Raw genomic sequence first — 20,261 nt, 5'->3', positions numbered from 1 at the left:
CGATCTCTTGATCTCGTGATCCACCCGCCTCCCAAAGTGCTGGGATTACAGGCTTGAGCCACCGTGCCTGGCGAAGAGTAGGTATTTTAACAACATTATCATTGTAATTCTTGAACGTAATAGTTTCTTTCATTCTGTTTGATTTCTTGGATACGGAAGCTTTAGAGGAGGAGAGTTCTGACTGGTAAACACGTGAGAGGGAAGTATGCTTAATGAATAACTTGAGCTACTGCACCAGCTGCCAACCTTTGATACAGTCAGCGATTTATTCTGTAATGGTAGCATCAGAGAAATAAGCTGGGTGAATGATGCCTATTATTTACAGAAGACCAGTGTGACTGAATGCTAAAACCTCCTAAATGTGAGCCTTAGAGAAACATTGCTGCGAACATTATGAAGGACGCTTCACCTGTCTTCCAATCAGAAGACACCAGTAGAAAAACCAGAAATGTTACACTGTGAAAGAGTAGGCTAAACAAACAGGGAAGATGATCTTATAATGAAATTCTTCATGTGCTGTTTTCTATAATAGAACCAAACCAAATGTCTCTTTCCTAGTTCTGACTAATTTCTACCTAAAAATTTTCTTGACCAGACATTCTGTGTATTTGTTTTGCACAGTGCCTTGCACATGGTCATTTGGCAACTTATTGACATTAAAAATTAGTCATTATTCCTAGTCCTTTGACCCATTTCTTTGTGACCGATGGTTTTTTTCAGCCCCTTTAGTTCTTCCTGTGACCATATCGCAAGATGTTAATCAGATTATTTTTTAAAACAATTTAAGACTGAAGAGTTAGAAAACTAGTTCATATTTCCTGAAAAATAATGACACCGAAGTAGCATGTTCCTTTATGTGTTAGAAAAATTATTCCTAAGCCAGGCGCGGTGGCTCACGCCTGTAACCCCAGCCCTTTGGGAGGCTGAGGTGGGTGGATCATGAGGTCAGGAGTTCAAGACCAGCCTGGCCAAGATGGTGAAACCCTGTCTCTACTAAAAATACAAAAATTAGTTGAGTGCGGTGGCTCACGCCTGTAATCTCAGCTACTCCATAGACCGAGGCAGGAGAATTGCTTGAACCCAGGAGGTGGAGGTTGCAGTGAGCCAAGATTGTGCCATTGCACCCCAGCCTGGGTGACAGAGACTCCATCTCAAAAAAAGAGAAAGAAAAAAAGAAAAATTATTTCTTCAAGTTCTCTACCAAGTACTGAATGTTGAAATTCTTAAAATTGTATATATAGAATAAGGAGAATTTTGCTCTTTTATTATAACTATGGCTTTTTGGACTCCAGATTATTTTCCCCTCTCTCATAATGAAGGCATTACAACATGAATTATAGAAGCCTTCCTTTTAATCAGTCTGAACTAGGTTAATTGTAGTGACTCTTGGTAGCACAACTTAATAGCACAGAAAGTTTGGTTGTAAAATGTATTTTGATCTTGGTGTAAATCTTAAATGTGCAGATACGTGTTTCTTGTCCTTAAGGTAGCCTGTTGGCTAGCCTGTAGTATTTTCTATTTCCATCATAACATACACTTTAATGTTTGAACTGAGTGCCCTTCCTTGAACTGATTAGTGAGAATTTTTAAAAAGTATGTTCTCTGGTATGTGACCATCCCTCATTACTGATAGTAAATTTAAGCTCTCTATTTCTAATCATCTCACTGGTTTCATAATTTGGTCTTTAAGGACATGCTTATAAATTAATTTTCCTTTTAGATTTAAGGTATGGGCCTGTAATAAGGAAGCCTAAATATCTTATGGAGATATTGGGGTAAGCAATGCCTGGGAGAAATTTATGAGCAGAGATCAAATTTATTATTATTTTTTTGAGACAGGGTCTCAACTCTGTTACCCAGGCCAGAGTGCAGTGGCATGATCTTGGCTCACTGCAGCCTTGACGTCCCCAGGTTCAGATGATCTTCCCATCTGAGCCTGCCTAGTAGCTGGGACTACAGGCGCACCACCATGTCTGACTAATTTTTGAATTTTTTGTAGAGACAGAATTTTGCCACGTTCCCCAGGCTGGTCTCAAACTCCTGGGTTCAAGCAATCCACCTGCCTTGGCCTCCCGAAGTGCTAGGATTACAGGCATGAGCCACTTCTCCCAGCCTCAAATTTAGTATTAATAAAATTTGTGAATATTAAAATCTAAATTCTAAGTGCTGCTTTTGGAGAAAACTTGATGACATCCAGCCCATTTTACGTTATCCAGAAGGATAAGGTGACTTGCCTGCAGTCATACTGCCTGTCCCTTCTAGAAGCTTCTTAGGCCTAAGCTGCTTCATCTTTTTTTTTTTTTTTGGCAGTGTCTCACTCTGTTGCCCAGGCTGGAGTGTAGTGGCACAATCTTGACTCACTGCAACCTCTACCTCCCGGTTCAAGCAGCTCTTCTGCCTCAGTCTCCCAAGTAGCTGGCATTACAGCCATGTGCCACTGAGCCTGGCTAACTTTTGTATTTTTAGTACAGAAGGGGTTTCACCATGTTGATCAGGCTGGTCTCAAACTCCTGACCTTGTGATCCACCCACCTCAGCCTCCCAAAGTGCAGGAATTACAAGCGTGAGCCATTGCACCCAGCCAGGCCCAGCCTTCTTGAAGGCCAAGTCCGTGAAGGAAAGGGAGCATGGGATTTCAATGTCTTTACTTGGGTGTTTTCATAATCAAAGTGGCCTCTAAAGTCTAATTACTTTATGTTATAGATCTCATGATAATTCACTGACTCTTAAATGATAAAGAGGGAAAGAACCAGAGGAGCTCAGTCAGGCGGGCGTTGTCTGGGCCTATTTGGGGAAGTAGAATGGTATAGTGGTTGGGAGCATGGCGTCTGAAACCAGAGCACCTGTCTTCAAATTGTGGCCATGTCACTTATTAGCTGCATGACCTCAGGCAAGTTACTTCTTTACCCCTCCTCTCCCTCAGCCAAAAATAGAATGTATAAAGTTGTACACTAATTAGGTAAGCCCTGTGGAGCACTTCTCAAGTGCTTGATAGTCAGTGACTGTTAGTGGTTGTGCTCTCTCTCTCCCACTTTATAAACCATTAGACCAATGGTCTAGAGGGTTTTGTTTTTGTTTTTGTTTTTCTGAGACAATCTCACTGTCACCCAAGCTGGAGTGCAGTGACACAACCATAGCTCACTGCAGCTTTGACCTTCTGGACTCAAGTGATCCTTCTACCTCCACCTTTGGAGTAGCTGGGACTACAGGCATGCACCACTTCACCTGCTAATGTTTTTTTTGTTTTTTTGTTTTCTGTAGAGACTGGGTCTCAGTATGTTGCTCAGGCTGGTCTTGAACCCCTCAAGCGATCCTCCCTCCTTGGCCTCCCAAAGTGCTGAGAAATATATATATATATTTCTTCTAAGAAAGTTTAAATAGAAGCAATAAATAAAACAGATACTGGGAATGATTCTGTTCAAAGAGTGTACAGCCCCATCCCTGTCCCTACTTTTCCCAACTGCAGCCCTTGAAGAGAACCCCAGGGATTCTTTCAACAATAAGCTAGGGGAAATAAAAAAAAAAAAAACTCTGTTCTAAACCATCTCATTTTTTTTACAGCTGGAGAAGGTAGAGTCCAGAGAGGTTAAGTAACTTGACCAAGTTCACACAGATAATTAGCATAAAACCCAGGACCAGAGCCAGAGAATGCCAAACAGAGCCCATTTTGTTTCTCTGAAAGAAAGCACTGTGTACATTCAAAGACTTATTATTTCCACTTGGGGTAATTATACCCAAGAAATGTGACAGAGAGAGGGGAGACTCTGCTGCCCAAGAAGTGGTGACAAAACCAACAATTGCGTAATTGATAAGTAAACTACGGTACATCCATATGATGGACTTCCATGCAGCATTAAGACAACTTTTCCAGCAAATTGTTTGGTAATCTGAAAAATGTTAACTATAAGGTTAAGTCATTTTATTTCTTGAAAAAATTGAGATATCAAATTATATGAATGGAATAATCTAATTCTATTCGAAATACTCAATTATGCATATAAAACGATTAGAAATGTATAAAAATGTTAACAGGGATATTCTCTGGTAAGATTATCAGTGATTTTTAAATATTATCCAAAATTACTATAGCAAACACACTTATAATCAGAGAAAATCTTATGGGGGAAGGATAAGAGGAATAAAATATCCAAAGAGGTCAACAATAGATGACTTTTTAAAATAATCTATCCTTTTAGGAGATAACATAAAAAAAGTTATGCTAAAATAACAATACATAATTGATGTTGGGGAGATCATTTACCATATTTAACATACGGGAATGCATTAATTATTTAAATTTCTTCTAATGTTCTTCAGGCCTTCAGATGTCTTCCAGTTCCAGTGCCAAGCACTGTGCATACATGCTAGGTACTCAATAAACTAGTTTACCCCTCATCCCTAGAGTTTCTTGGCTATATAATCTCCTGATCCCTCATATGCAAGCAAATCACCTACTGAAAATAGTTGATAGTGTACTTAGGACTACTTCTTTTTCTTTTTTTTTTTTTTTTTGAGACGGAGTTCCGCTCTTGTTACCCAGGCTGGAGTGCAATGGCGCGATCTCGGCTCACTGCAACCTCCGCCTCCTGCGTTCAGGCAATTCTGCCTCAGCCTCCTGAGTAGCTGGGATTACAGGCACGCGCCACCATGCCCAGCTAATTTTTGTATTTTTAGTAGAGACGGGGTTTCACCATGTTGACCAGGATGGTCTCAATCTCTTGACCTCGTGATCCACCCGCCTCGGCCTCCCAAAGTGCTGGGATTACAGGCTTGAGCCACCGCGCCTGGCTAGAACTACTTCAAAATAATTTCATTAAAAAACAAACGTGGCAGGGCGTGGTGGTTCATGCCTGTAATCCCAGCACTTGGGGAGGCCGAGATGGGAGGACTGTTTGAATCCAGGAATTTGAGACTATCCTGGGCAACCCAGACCCCATTCCTACAAAAAAATAAAAATAAAAAAATTAGTTGGATATGTGGTATGTGCCTACAGTCCCAGCTATCTGGGAGGCTGAAGCAGGGGGATTGCCGGAACCCAGGAATTCAAGGCTACAGCAATTTATGATCACACTGCTGCACTCCAGCCTCGGCGACAGAGCAAGACCCTGTCTTAAACACACACACCCCCCAAATGTTTTATAGCAGGGAGATGTTGGCTTTTCATAGTTTTATAATTAATTGGTTTGTGTGTCCACATTTAAAAACTAGGTCAATAACTTTGTCTTCCTGCTTTTTCCTCACAGCCCTGCCAAGCCCAAACATGTGGAACTAAATCTTAAAACCCCTAAGAATCTTGACAGTCTGGGAAATGAGCACAATCCATTTAGCCAGCCAGTTCACAAAGGCAACACTGCCACCAAAATCTCCTTATTTGAAAACAAACGAGTGAATAGTAGCCCAAGACACACTGACATTCGAGGCACAAGGAACACTCCTGCCTCTAATAAAACGTTTGTTGGGAGAGCAAAGCTGAATTTAGCCAAAAAAGCCAAAGAAATGGAGCAACCTGAAAAGAAGGTAATGCCAAACAGTCCCCAGAATGGGATACTGGTGAAGGAAACCCCTGCAGAAACCAAAGTGACTCCCTCTAAAGAAGAGATTCTGCCAGCAACCAGACGAATGAATGGAGACCCTTCTGAGTATCAGTCTCTTGGTCCTCAGGCCAACCAAGATGATAAAGCAGATGGACAAACAGATGCTGGCTGCCCTTCAGAACCAGTGGCTTCTGCTCTGATTCCTGTCAAGGACCATAAGCTCTTAGAGAAGGATTCAGAGGCTGCAGACAGCAAAAGACCTATACTTGAACATGTAACCAATGCAGCACAAGACATCTCCACCATTGTTGATACCAAAGATTTACCTCCAACGGCCACGCCAAAGCCACAGGATACATTTTCTGACTCACAGCCCCCTGCTGAGTCATCTCCCGGGCCTTCTTCTTCACTGTCTGCACCCACTGTGGATGTTCCCGAAGACACATGTGTTGAGTCGCCTATAAGCGGCTTCCCATGCACTGATCTAAAAGTGTCAGAAAACCATAAAGGATGTGTTTTGCCTGTGTCTCATCAGAACAATGAGAAAATGCCACTTTCTGAACTTGAAGGAGAAACAAACCCTCCTTTGTCCGCAGAGCACAGTCCAGAAGCTGTGGGAAGTGAGTGTCCATCCAGAGTCCTTGTCCAGGTCAGGTCCTTTGTGCTCCCCACGGAGAGCACTCAGGATGTGAGCTCCCAGGTCATCCCGGAGAGCTCTGAAGTTAGAGAAGTGCAGTTGCCAACTTGTCACAGTAATGAACCTGAAGTGATTTCCGTTGCAAGTTGTGCTCCCCCACAGGAAGAAGTACTGGGCAGTAACAGCATGTCACCCGAACAGTCTCATTGCACAGAAGAGCTCGCAGCAAAATCTGGCCCAGAAGTCATGCCGCCAGCATCAGGGAAAACTCTGCCTATTCAGGCTCAAAGTCAGGGCAGCAGAACACCCCTGATGGCTGAATCCAGTCCCACCAACTCTCCCAGCAGTCGAAATCACTTAGACACTCCTCAAAGGCCAGATCAGATTGTTGCAAACGGCCAGGATAGCCCTGCCAGTCTTTCGAACATCTCTGCTGGTAGTGATGATAGTGTATTTGATTCTTCTTCTGATATGGAAAAATTCACTGAAATTATAAAACAGATGGATAGTACAGTTTGTATACCCCTGAAAAGAAAGAAGGCCAGGACGCCAAACTCTCTTGCTCCTCACTTTGCCATGCCTCCTATTCATGAAGACCACTTAGAAAAGGTGTTTGATCCCAATGTGTTTACCTTTGGTTTGGGGAAGAAGAAGGAAAGCCAGCCAGAAATGTCACCGGCTTTACATTTGATGCAGTTTGACACAAAATCCAAACTGAGACCCAAACGTGCATCCACGGAACAGAGCGTCCTCTTCAAGTCCTTGCACACGAACACTAATGAGAACAGTGAGCCTCCGGTGATGCCGGAAATCAATGACAAAGGGAATAGGGATGTCACAAATGGTGGCATTAAGAGATCTAGACTAGAAAAAAGTGCGCTTTTCTCGAGCTTGTTGTCTTCTTTACCGCAAGACAAAATCTTTTCTCCCTCTGTGACATCAGTCAACACTATGACCACAGCTTTCAGTACTTCTCAGAACGGTTCCCTATCTCAGCCTTCAGTGTCACAGCCCACGACTGAGGGTGCCCCGCCCTGTGGTTTGAACAAAGAACAGCCAAATCTTCCGCCCGCCAGCTCCTTAAAGGTCTTCAATTTCAACTCGTCAAGTACATCACACTCCAGTTTGAAAAGTCCAAGCCACATGGAAAAACACCCGCAAAAAGAGAAAACCAAAGATGATCTGGATTCACGAAGCAACCTGCACTCACCAGAAACTAAATTTTCTGAATTTTCAAAACTGAAGAACGATGATATGGAAAAGGCTAACCATATTGAAAGTGTTCTTAAATCAAACTTGCCAAACTGCGGAAACAGTGACAATGATTTCATGGGTCTTTTCAAATCAAGCCGGTATGATCCAAGCATTTCTTTTTCTGGAATGTCATTATCAGACACAATGGTAAGTAGCAATGTGTTATTATTTATTTGGGGCATTTATAAAGCAAGGGAAGTAAGGGATGGTGAGCAACTCACGTTATTCTTTTAGAAATGGTTAGGCTTTTGTGCTATAGTTTTTATTCATCATGTATTTAGAAACCTGCAATGTAAGGGACTGTTAGAGTCCAAGAAAAAACTGTACTAAGTCTTCACTGAAAGCATCTGTAGTCTTGCAGGGAGATAAAGCTACAAATGTTTTAAGGCACGTGATCTTTTAGGGCACATGTGAATTTATATGTTGTATTATGAAATGTATAGGTAAGCTTTTGAAGCTCAGAGACAGACAAGATGCTTTTTCGTACCTATTCTATGTAAAAATGCTCAGTGCTATACTTAGAATTTTGAAGATTTGTGAAGCAGCTTCCTCTATTTGGGAAGTCCCCAGCCAAGGAAACTTTTTCTTATTTTATTTTATTTTATTTTTTATTTTATTTTATTTTATTTATTTTATTTTATTTTATTTTATGATTGATTGAGACAGAGTCTTGTTCTGTCACCCAGGCTGGAGTGCAGTGACGTGATCTCATCTCACTGCAACCTCTACCTCCCAGGTTGAAGCAGTTCTCCTGCCTCAGCCTCCCAAGTAGCTGGGACTACAGGCGTGTACCACCACGCCCAGCTAATTTCTGTACTTTTAGTAGAGACGGGGTTTCACCATATTGTCCAGGCTGGTCTCTAACTCCTGACCTCGTGATCTGCCCACCTCGGCATCCCAAAGTGCTGGGATTACAGGCGTGAGCCGCCACTCCTGGCCAGAAACTTTTTCTTAATTCCTTCTCTCTGTGAGATTCACCCTTTGTTTCTATAAGTAGCAGTAGGTGTTTATCCTGTGCAGTTGAGAAAGTATTTTCTCTTTATTGGGAATTAGCTTTCATTAGGGACATATTTTTTTCCCCTGCAAGGCTGTGAGGAGTAAAGAATTTTGATTTTCATTGATCTATTCTCAAATATTAGAGAGAGGACAGCAAAGTATGATTTTGGGGAATAAATTTGATTTCTGCATCTTCTTCTATCTCACTTCAGAAGATGTTTTCTTTACTCAGCATTTGATGTGAATTTTTGCCTTTTTTTTTTAAACCAAGCTTATTTAAGGTGAAGGAGGACTATGAGAGAGGAAGGTAGAATATGCATTTGGTGATCAGCTCTGCCAGCCTAGAAGCCTGAGTGGAGCTTGTGTTCTGGTGGTCCGTCCTGGGAGCCCAGCTGTGTGGCAGGTGTGGACAGTAGTTTATCCAGGCAGAAAATAACTTGCACCTTTCCTTATCTGTACTGGGTCCTGCAGCATGGTTCAATGCATTGTGCTGGCTTTTGCCACAGTCCTGTCAGAGAACATGATGTTGCAAGCTCTTTCAAAATCTATGGTTGGGTTTCCAGCAGAGGTGCAGATCCTTTTTTCATGAGATTTCATAAACTTTCGGTTTCAAATGTTTTGGTCTTAGGACTCTTTACATTTAGAAGAGATTGAGAACCCCAATGAGCTTTTGTTTGTATGGATTATGCCTATCAGAACATACTATATTAGAAATAATTGCTGAGAAAATTGTAAAACACCAGAACACACAAGTGCACGTTGCACCAGTGCTCAGAGCAACAATGTCATAACACATCATGGAGCCCTGTACTCCACTGGACATTTGAGAAAGAGATGAAAAAGGCAGATGACCTCTTCTTATTATGAAAATAGTTTTGACCTTATGGACTACCTGAAAGGATCTTTGGGAACCCCCAGTGGGCTCTGAACCACACTTTGAGAACCACTGCTATAAACAAGTAAAACTGAATCAGCCTGTGGTACTCAGAAATCATAAAATTCATAGCTATTTCTCTCAAGCACAAAATTTCCACTGATCCACTTCCCATTCATCACAGCTTTCTTCTTTTTAATTATTCTTAGATCACTTTCCTTATATAACTACAACCTGACAAAGCTGATAACAGAATATATAGTTTCCCTGTGAAAATCAAAGCAAATGGCATAAAAAGGAAAAAAAAAAATCTTTATACTTTTTCTAGGCCTTTTAATGATTTTTTTTTTTTAAATGGTCTTTTTTAAAGTCCTGGGCTTTTATTGATTGTGTGACTATTCAATCATGAACGTTTTACTTGAATTTTGTTTAAATTTTAGTCTTTTTCTTCAGTTTATCTACTTGTAATTTGTACATATAAATAAATAGGTATACACCATTTGGCTTCTGATAATGCTCTAGGGGGGCCCTTATGGACTTTCTTTTTTTTTTAAAGAGACAGAATCTGGCTCTGTCGACTAAGCTGGAGTACAATGGCACGATCTCAGGTCATAGACTCTCTGCCTCTAGGTTCAAGCGATGCTCATGACTCAGCCTCCTAAGCAGCTAGGGTTACAAGCAAGTGCCACCACACCTGGCTAATTTTTGTATTTTTAGTAGAGATGGGGTTTCGCCATGTTGGCCAGGATGGTCTCAAACTCCTGACCTCAGGCGATCTGCCCACCTCTGCCTCCCAAAGTGTTGGGATTACAGGCGTGAGCTACGGCACCCTGGCCCTTTGTGGTCTTTTGAGCGTGTCACACTCTGGTGTGATGCAAGAGCAGTCAGAGCAAAGGCAGATCCTAAAACAGGTCTTCTGGTCAGCATTGAAAGTAGTTCATGTTTTGTAACATATTTACATGTATTATTACTATTTTATTATATTTATAACTTACCTGGTTTTACTGGTCTTGTCAGATGATCTTGAAAATTATTGGTTTTGCAGCCATATTAAAATGTATTTTGTCATCAAAAAAGGGGGATTAAATTCACTATGTGTAAAGTACATTGTAAAATATACCACGTATACCATAAACACTTCTATTTAGACTAGTGGTTGTTATGAGATAGTGGATTTACTATGAGAAAACAATATTTATATAGATTCAGATAGGGTATGTATATGAACACAAAATTGATTCACCTCTTTCTAGGTAAGTGATTAATATGTTCTAATTCATGTTTATTTGAGATGATACTCATATTATTTGAATTATAATCTCTTAGCTGAATTCTTAATCTGTGAACTCATGTAACACATATGTGCCCTAAATTTTCTAGCATAGGTGGAAATAGCCTAGACATTTAAATGAGGAGAAATTGAAATGGCAAATTCAGTTAGAGGTTAAAAAAAAATCTGCCGGGCGCGGTGGCTCAAGCCTGTAATCCCAGCACTTTGGGAGGCCGAGGCGGGTGGATCACGAGGTCAAGAGATCGAGACCATCCTGGTCAGCATGGTGAAACCCTGTCTCTACTAAAGGTGCAAAAAATTAGCTGGGCATGGTGGCGCGTGCCTGTAATCCCAGCTACTCGGGAGGCTGAGGCCAGAGAATTGCCTGAACCCAGGAGGCGGAGGTTGCGGTGAGCCGAGATCGCGCCATTGCACTCCAGCCTGGGTAACAAGAGCGAAACTCCGTCTCAAAAAAAAACAAAAAAACAAACAAAAAAAATCTTAATTTAGCCGGGCGCGGTGGCTTACACCTGTAATTCCAGCACTTTGGGAGGCCAAGGTGGGTGGATCACGAGGTCAAGAGATCGAGACCATCCTTGTCAACATGGTGAAACCCCGACTCTACTAAAAATACAAAAAATCAACTGGGCATGGTGGCGCGTGCCTGTAGTCCCAGCTACTCAGGAGACTGAGGCCGGGAGAATTGCCTGAACCCAGGAGGCAGAGGTTGCGGTGAGCCGAGATCACGCCATTGCACCCCAGCCTGGGTAACAAGAGCGAAACTCCATCTCAAAAAAAAAAAAAAAAAATATATATATATATATATATATATATATATATATATCTTAAAAGCATAAACTTAGAGTTTTAATACAACTTTAGCATCGATTAGAGTGGGCGTTTCAAAATTGAGACAATGTGGGATAAGTATGATCTACCTAGAGGATCATGGGTGGAAAAAGAAGATTGTTAATATGAAGTTGTAATTATTTGTTGTGTTTTTGTTCATCTGATTACAGACACTTAGAGGAAGTATCCAAAATAAACTCAATCCCCGACCTGGAAAGGTAGGATTATTTTCTGTTTCTAGTCTTGATTTTATTTTGGTCTGATAGAGGACAACAAAGTGTGCTGCCACTTTGGTTTTCTTGCAGGTGGTGATATACAGTGAGCCCGATGTCTCTGAGAAGTGCATTGAAGTTTTCAGTGACATTCAGGATTGCAGTTCCTGGAGCCTCTCTCCTTTGATACTCGTAAGAGTTGTTAGAGGATGGTAAGGATGGCGCTTCAATTTCCTGATGTGAAGTGTTTGTGTTTTACATGCTTAATTACCTTTTTAGTCTTCTCCTAGTTTAAAATTACGGTTTTAGCAGTGAAAAGCACAGGAAATACTACTCCTAGTAAGGTAAGGGATTCCTATCTTAACAATGTCATTTTAAATCATGTTTCTGATTATAGCAGTGATATGTGTTTACGGGAGAAAAATCAGAACAGTACAGTAGAACAAGCTTCTTTTTCCCATGTTTCCCCGTAATATCGCTTTCTACTAATCATATATTAGGGCCCATCGCATACTTTTGATAATGACTTTTGAATGAGGTTGATAAGAATTGCCCTAGTTATGTGGATAGGCCAGATATAACTTTAAAAAAATCTATAAGGAAACTTCAGAATGTATAGGAAAAGGCAAAGTAAAGAAAGAATAAGGAAAAAAAATCTATGAGGAAAAACAAAATCTGTAAGGACAGGTATTTTTCTAACTTTTTAATGACAGTTCATTGCAGCACTAACTTAAAATTTAATTTACTTTCCAGTATTTCCACAAAAGATCGTTTTAAGTAAAGAAACTGGTAAAAATAAATAAATAAATAAATATTTTGATAGTTTCTGAAATCATTTTATCAGCTTCATTACCTCTTGGAGAGACACAGGAAGCTGAGTAAAGAAAGGCAGCTTAAAAAAGAGATAGCTGACCTGGCATAATACTTATCTTTTGGTGCTTATTTGTAAACTTGTTTGAAATAAAGAAGGTAGACCTCGATTTAAAAATTTGTAAGCTTTTCCTTTGGTTTCCATTTGATTAAATATGCAGCATCTTTCCTATTAGATTTTTAGAAGTTTTAATATGTTTTCCTATATATCCAACATAGTCATGAGAAAAACAAGATTTGCTTTTATTCTTAAATTTGAAGACAAATGCTCTTTTAATTTCTAGAGAATTGGCCACTAATATATATAGTGGCAATCTTTTACACAAGTTTTGTTTTTATCAAACAGTGCTTTTTCCTTTCTTTTGCAACTTTCGTTCGCTTTTTTTTTGAAAGCATAAGCATTTACACTGCCATATATTTTTCTTTAGTGTTTGGCTGCTGTTGGGAAGACTATTGTTACAATGCTTTCCATTAACATATCTACAGTATTTTGTATCACCATATTCATTGATATGACTGTAATATATAAGTTAAAATCTCTCTAAGAGAAATGTTTCCTATATGTAAGGAGATAAAAGGCTGGACATGGTGGCTCATGCCTGTAATTCCAGCACGTTGGGAGGCCAAGGTAGGCAGATCACCTGAGGCCAAGACCAATGTGGCCAACATGAGTAAACCCCGTCTCTACTAAAAATACAAAAATTTTTATTTTTTTAAATATAAAACTAAAAATACCAGGCGTGGTGGCACATGCCTGTAATCCCAGTTACTAGGGCGGCTGGGGCAGGAGAATTGCTTGAACCTGGGAGGCGGAGGTTGCATGCAGTGAGCCGAGATTGCATCACTGCACTCCAGCCTGGGCGACAGAGTGAGACTGTGCATCAAAAAACGAGACAAAAAACCGCTACAGTAAACATCCATTTATCTGACATATTATTATTTATAAGTCTCTACCATTTGGCAATTCCTTGGAACACTAGTAGCTCTGTAGCATTGATATCAACAACTCCGAAGTTCTCTAAGATACTGATATGGTTTATGAGTTATCAGAGGCTTCAATATGTCTAGTAAAATATTGGTATCAGGAAGAATTTAAGCTATTTTAATTGCTGAATAATTGACCACTAATATACTAGATATATAGATAGATAGATATAGAGCCACCATATATGTATGTGTATATATATATGTATATATACACATATATATACACACACATGTAAATATATTTACATATTTATATATGTAAATATATATATTTACATATTTATATATGTATAAAAGTTTCACTATATATACAGGCAATTAGCCAGAATATTTGAGTAATCAAAACTTCTCTTACCAAGACTGGCTAATGGTTTTGCTTTGTTTTATTGTTAGTTGGATTTTGTATGAGCAACCAAATTTTGAAGGGCACTCCATCCCCTTAGAAGAAGGAGAACTGGAACTCTCTGGTCTCTGGGGTGTAGAAGACATTTTGGAAAGACATGAGGAAGCAGAGTCTGATAAGCCTGTGGTGATCGGTTCCATCAGACATGTGGTCCAGGTAGGTTCTGGTAAATCTGGATTTTATTTATTCAGCAAATATTTATGGACTCTTACTTTAAGGGAAATGTTCATTTTATTAAGTAAGCTGAGTGCAGTGGCTCACGCCTGTAATCCCAGCACTTTGGGAGGCCGAAGCGGGCAGATCACGGGGTCTAGAAATAGAGATTGTCCTGGTCAACATAGTAAAACCCGTCTCTACTAAAAATACAAAAATTAGCTGGGTGTGGTGGCCCATGCCAGTAATCCCAGCTGCTTGGGAGGCTGAGGCAGGAGAATCACTTGAACCCAGGAGGTGGAGGTTGCAGTGAGCTGAGATCACGCTGCTGTACTCCAGCCTGGGTGACAGAGTGACACCTGTCTGAAAAAAGGGAAAAAAAAGAAAGAAGTGATTGGGAAATATATTTGGTGCCTTATGGATATATTTTCTGTATTTTAAGTATTTGTACACTTTATTTTTTTATTTTATTTATTTATTTATTTGAGATGGAGTTTTGCTCCGTTTCCCAGGCTGGAGTGTAGTGGGGCTCACTGCAACCTCTGCCTCCTGGGTTCAAGCAATTCTCCTATCTCAGCCTCTCTGAGTAGCTGGGATTATAGGCGCATGCCACCGCCACTGGCTAATTTTCTTATTTTTTAGTAGAGACAGGGTTCACCATGTTGGCCATGCTGGTCTCAAACTCCTGACCTCAGGTGATCCACCCGCCTTGGCCTCCCAAAGTGCTGGTATTACAGGTGTGAGCCACCTCGTCCAGCCTTGTAAACTTTAAAGAATTTAAAAAGAAATATTATAATTGGTTATTTTTTCACAATAAGCCCTTAAGGTAAATCTTTTATGCCTGTCCTTCGATTCCCATCTTCCAAATATATTTTACCCGGTAACTTGGTTTAGATGAGTTCTGCATCTATGAAGAGATTTTTCATTTACTTAGTTTTTTTGTTTGCTATATGAGTTCTGATTGCTTCGAGTGGTTTATAGGAATTCTATTTTGGAAAAATAAATCCAAAAATAACTTGGTTGATCAACTCTGGGATTTAATGTGGGTTTAACAAAATACTATTTGATCTCTTTGAGGCCATTTTATGGATGAGGTAAAATTTTTTGGTTTCTTGTTATTTGATGAGGAAGGTGTTGTCAGAGTCTTTGTGGCTCTTGGGATTTGATGATTCTTCACCTTAAAGATGTAATTAATGGTGACTTCTAAGTAGAAAATTAAAATCCCAAGTTTTTTTTTTTTTTTTTTTTTTTTTGAGATGGAGTTTCGCTCTTGTTACCCAGGCTGGAGTGCAATGGCGCGATCTCGGCTCACCGCAACCTCCGCCTCCTGGGCTCAGGCAATTCTCCTGCCTCAACCTCCTAAGTAGCTGGGATTACAGGCACATGCCACCATGCCCAGCTAATTTTTTTTTTTGCACCTTTTAGTAGAGACGGGGTTTCACCATGTTGACCAGGATGGTCTTGATCTCTCGACCTCGTGATCCACCCGCCTCGGCCTCCCAAAGTGCTGGGATTACAGGCTTGAGCCACCGCGCCCGGCTAAAATCCCAAGTTTTAACAGAGACGAGTGTCAAGATGCAATAGAGAGGAAAGGAAGGTTCTGACATGAGAATGAGTAAGGATGAGTAACAGTTTTGGCAGAGGAGAGCATTGCCTACTTCCTGGGTCAACATTTCTGAGTGACTTAGGTGGTAACTGGCATACTAAATGATTTATCTTTTATATTTTTAAGTAGATAATGTGAGAAGACTAAGACTTGAGAAATCCGATTTCAAAATGTCCTTATTATAAGTGGAATATTTTGCCTGGAGCTTTTATTTACTGCTCAAATAACATTGGTAATACAGCAATGTTTAAAAATATCTTCTGATTCCTCCTATCACGAAGTGTCCTCTCCTCCTTTCGTTTTTGAATTTTCTGCCCTTTGCTGGCCATATTCTAGTCTGCTTTTTCTGCAGTTGTAATCATAATACGGGTACAATGCTGTTCCACTCCTGTCACCTGACACTGTGCTGCTCAATCCTTTTTTTGTTTTCATACCATTTTCCTGAAAATCGCTCTCCCCTTGGTAACATCTTTGTGATTTGCAGCTGGGGAAGGTATCAGAATCTGGTGGGGTGAGGATTTGGGTGCATTCAGGAAGGTGGGGAAGGGAAACGAGACCTCTTGTTTTGCCTGATAATAGCAGATTTAGCGTAACAAATGCTTTTCATGTTACCACAGGTTTAGGATTTAGCGGAACATCATATTCCATTGACATGATGCATTATTTATTATTTAGTACATAAATGAGGTACCATTATTTGTTATTTCTTCTTTCAGTGAATCTTAAGGTTGTTTCTAGTTTTTTTTTTTTTTTTACCATTATAATTAATGCCATGAGAATGTTTTTATGCCTTTAATGATTTTATAATTTCTTTTCTTTTTCTTTTTTTTTTTTTTTTGAGACCGAGTCTTACTCTGTTGCTCAGGCTGGAGTGTAGTGGTACAATCTTGGCTCACTGCAACCTCCACCTCCCAGGGGTCCAAGTGATCCTCCTGCCTCAGCCTCCGGAGTAGCTGGGATTATAGGCACATGCCGCAACGCCTGGCTAATTTTTGTATTTTTAGTAGAAACGGGGTTTCACCATGTTGGCCAGGCTGATCTCGAACTCTTGACCTCAGGTGATCTGCATGCCTTGGCCTCCCAAAGTGCAGAGATTACAGGCATGAGCCACTGTGCCTGGCTAATTTTTTATAATTTTCTAATTTGTTTCCTTGGGGTAAATTTTTCTGAGTAGTGTCATGTTAAAGGTTATGGTTATGGCTCCTATGTCATGGATTATATTTTCTTTACAGATCATGTGTGTGGTTTCTTGAAACATGAAACATAAGTCACAGCATATATTTTAGAGGGTCACCTTTTGAGTTCATTAGAGTTGTTCCTTTTGATAATGTTTGAAAAGCCTCATCTAAACTTACTAAAGTGTTAATATTTCTTCTGCCGCTCAGTCAGTTCACCCAACTCAGCTGCATAGATAAGGTTCAATAAAAATCCATTAATGCTTAGGCACCCGGCCGGAAGAGGCCTTTTGAAGACTGTTTGGACCACACATATTAGAGGCATGGAACAATGATCAAAGTACAGAGATTTGTAAATCACTGAGTGTGTGCTTTTGCTTTCACGACTTAGATCAAACCAATATCATCGAGGTTTACTCAGTCAAGGAGTTACCACAAAGAAACAGAGGGCTTATGGACACAAAACAGTGGTTGAGGAAGACTCCGAAGGCCACCGTTCTACAGACTAGAGTCTCTGTGCTAGGATAATTACATCAGAGCCAAGGAACCCAAACCCCAGAGACCAGGAGGGCCAAGTGAGAATGAGAAAAGAAGGACATGCCAAAACTCAAATAAAATACATTTCTGATGATCTTTGCTTGAATGCAACACTGAGTTATATCACTAACGCAAGTGTGTCTGCCCTGAAATAGGCATATTATTAATTCATGGCTGAAAACAGGAAGGGGCTAAAATGGCAGGTGCTCTGTGAAGTGTTTTCGTATATTTAAAGCTCATTTTGATTAGTTGTAAGAAGAATGAGCTTACTAGGGAGTTAAATACATGCTGCAATTCTTACTATCTGTGCATATGTATTTTTTCAGGATTACAGAGTTAGTCACATTGACTTATTTACTGAACCAGAAGGGTTAGGAATCCTAAGTTCCTACTTCGATGATACTGAAGAAATGCAGGGATTTGGTGTAATGCAGAAGACTTGTTCCATGAAAGTACATTGGGGCACGTAAGTATTTTTTTTTTTTTCAAATACAATTTTAATGAAGTTTTTTTGTGAGTGTAATACTGGAAAAAGAGGACTTAAGATACTTTGTCTCTGATTTGTCCTCCTGTTAAGTAATTATTAACTGTAAGGTGTATTTTTTTTTTTTTTTGAGACGGAGTTTCGCTCTTGTTACCCAGGCTGGAGTGCAATGGCCCGATCTCGGCTCACCGCAACCTCCGCCTCCTGGGTTCAGGCAATTCTCCTGCCTCAGCCTCCTGAGTAGCTGGGATTACAGGCACGCACCACCATGCCCAGCTAACTTTTTGTATTTTTTTTTAGTAGAGACAGGGTTTCACCTTGTTGACCAGGATGGTCTCGATCTCTTGACCTCGTGATCCACCCGCCTCAGCCTCCCAAAGTGCTGGGATTACAGGCTTGAGCCACCGCGCCCGGCCTGTAAGGTGTATTTTTATAAGGCACATACAATTCTGATTCTTTTACACCTATGTTATTATGATTCACCTCTCTTATAAACAATATCGATTTACTGTAGGAAATGGGGTGAGGGGAGAGGGATTGAATTTTTAATGTATGGCTTTCCTTGTCACAGTGGAATCTGATTTATTCAAAGCTGAGTAGTAGATTATATTTTCATGGTAATTCAGAAGAGCTCATTCAAAGCATATGCCCCTGATATTCCCGGGGGGGGATGGAAGCCAACACACATGGTACTTCCTGAATATTTTCACACAATGCTTTTCAAAGCCCCTAGGATGTTTGTTTCACAAATCACAGGAAACAGCAAGAATATTTTGAAGGAAATGGGACTCAGATAGGGGAGAAATTAGGGTAGAAAGTACAGACTGCAATACTAAAGAATGTGGTCTCCAAAGTGACACACACAGCCCCAAGGCATGTGAAAGACATCCACTGAGATGCAGGAAAAAGTACTAAAGCTTCTTCCTGTTTGATTGAAGTCTCCACCTCTTAAGATTTTATTTCTGTGTATGTTTTCTAATATGCATGATTATTTATAAGTTATAATTTATAAATATTTATATATTCAGAGAATGCTCAAATGTGTTTACTAATGGTTTACACAGTCAAAAAAGTTGACAGTCTGTCCCTAAAGTGGTATGGGGTATCTCAGAGAATAATAAGGCACGCCTTAATCATGTTTTTTGTGTTCTATTTATTACTAAAAGTCTCGGTTTGCCATGGTTCACATCTCAGAAAAATGATTGGACTGTGTAAAATGCAGGAATGGGATAAGTTACTCAGATCACAGAATCTGATTTTTGATCCTCAGAAATCAGAAACTAAAAACTTCCAGGCAACTTAACAGGAAGTGTGGCTGTTGAGACTTGGTAGCAGCCATCCTTTAATAGTTGGAAAGTGGTCATATAGAAGAGATCTCAGACTTGCTCTCTGTTATTCTGTAGGCGGTCCCGGGAAAAACCAGTAGAAGTTAGAGAGATGGATTTTGACTTGACCTGGGGAAGAACTTTCTGATGGTTAATAACAATTAAAATGGAAGTGGGCTGGCTGCCTTGTCAGGTAGAGAGTTTCTCATCACCGGGAGTATTCATGTAGAGGATGAACAAGAATTTATCCAGGGCTTTGCAGGGGAAGGAAAGTATGAGTTAGATACTTACTTTATGACAGTTTGTTCATTTATTTAATTTAGCTTTAACAGTTTGACATATAACAAACACACCTGGAAAAAAGTTTACAGAAGGTAAATGTACAGCTAAACAAATAAAGCGAGCACCCAAGTAGACACCACTTGAGCCAAGAACTAGAGCATTGCCAGCACCCCAGAAGCCCGAGGGTGTTCTTTCCCTATGCTGGCCCCTCTCAGAAAACAACCCTCCTCTCCCCAGAAGAGTGAGATAATAGCAAGGAATGACTATATCGATGGTTCGTCAGTATACAAAGGTATAGTTATTAGGGCAGAATTTGGGGTGTGGAGAATAATGTTAATTTAAATATCTCCTCTTGATGCATAAAGTTATTTTCCAAGGATTGTATACACTTTACTGCTTTTTAAATTATTTTTAATTGACAAATAATAATTGTACATATTTATGGGGTACAATGTGATGTTTTGTTACATGCATACGTTGCGTAATGATCAAATCAGGGAAACTGACTGGCAAATCCATCACCTCAAACACGTATTGTTTCTTTGTAGTGAGACTCTTCAGAATCCTCTCTTCTAGCTATTTTGAAATACAAAATATGTTATTGTTAACCATAGTTACCCTACCGTGCAGTAAAACACCAGAACTTATTCTATTGTATATTTTTGCCATATTTTCTTGGGTTGATTCCTTATCTTGGCTGTTATGAATAGTGCTGCAATAAACATGCAAGTGCGGGTGTCCTTTGACGTACTTGATTTCATTTCCTTTGGATGTATACTCAGTAGTGAGAATGCAAGATCATACAGTAGTTCTA

The 20,261-nt window shown here is 40.0% G+C and overlaps 1 protein-coding gene across 2 annotated transcripts in view; it reads left to right on the top strand.

The window, feature by feature from the left end:
• Positions 1 to 20,261, top strand: part of CRYBG1 (crystallin beta-gamma domain containing 1) — a 228,316-nt gene that overhangs the window by 168,981 nt on the left and 39,074 nt on the right. For both annotated transcript variants that reach the window (XM_074397654.1, XM_039466223.2), the window contains 5 exons: positions 5,243 to 7,571; positions 11,584 to 11,631; positions 11,719 to 11,837; positions 13,876 to 14,041; positions 17,683 to 17,822. In XM_074397654.1, the coding sequence (XP_074253755.1) occupies positions 5,243 to 7,571; positions 11,584 to 11,631; positions 11,719 to 11,837; positions 13,876 to 14,041; positions 17,683 to 17,822 (2,802 nt within the window). The remainder of the gene's footprint in view (positions 1 to 5,242; positions 7,572 to 11,583; positions 11,632 to 11,718; positions 11,838 to 13,875; positions 14,042 to 17,682; positions 17,823 to 20,261) is intronic.

Source organism: Saimiri boliviensis, chromosome 4, assembly GCF_048565385.1.
Source record: "Saimiri boliviensis isolate mSaiBol1 chromosome 4, mSaiBol1.pri, whole genome shotgun sequence".
Classification (NCBI taxonomy): domain Eukaryota; kingdom Metazoa; phylum Chordata; class Mammalia; order Primates; family Cebidae; genus Saimiri; species Saimiri boliviensis.
Note: the sequence above shows the minus strand (reverse complement) of the source record. Positions and strands in the feature narration are given on the sequence as shown.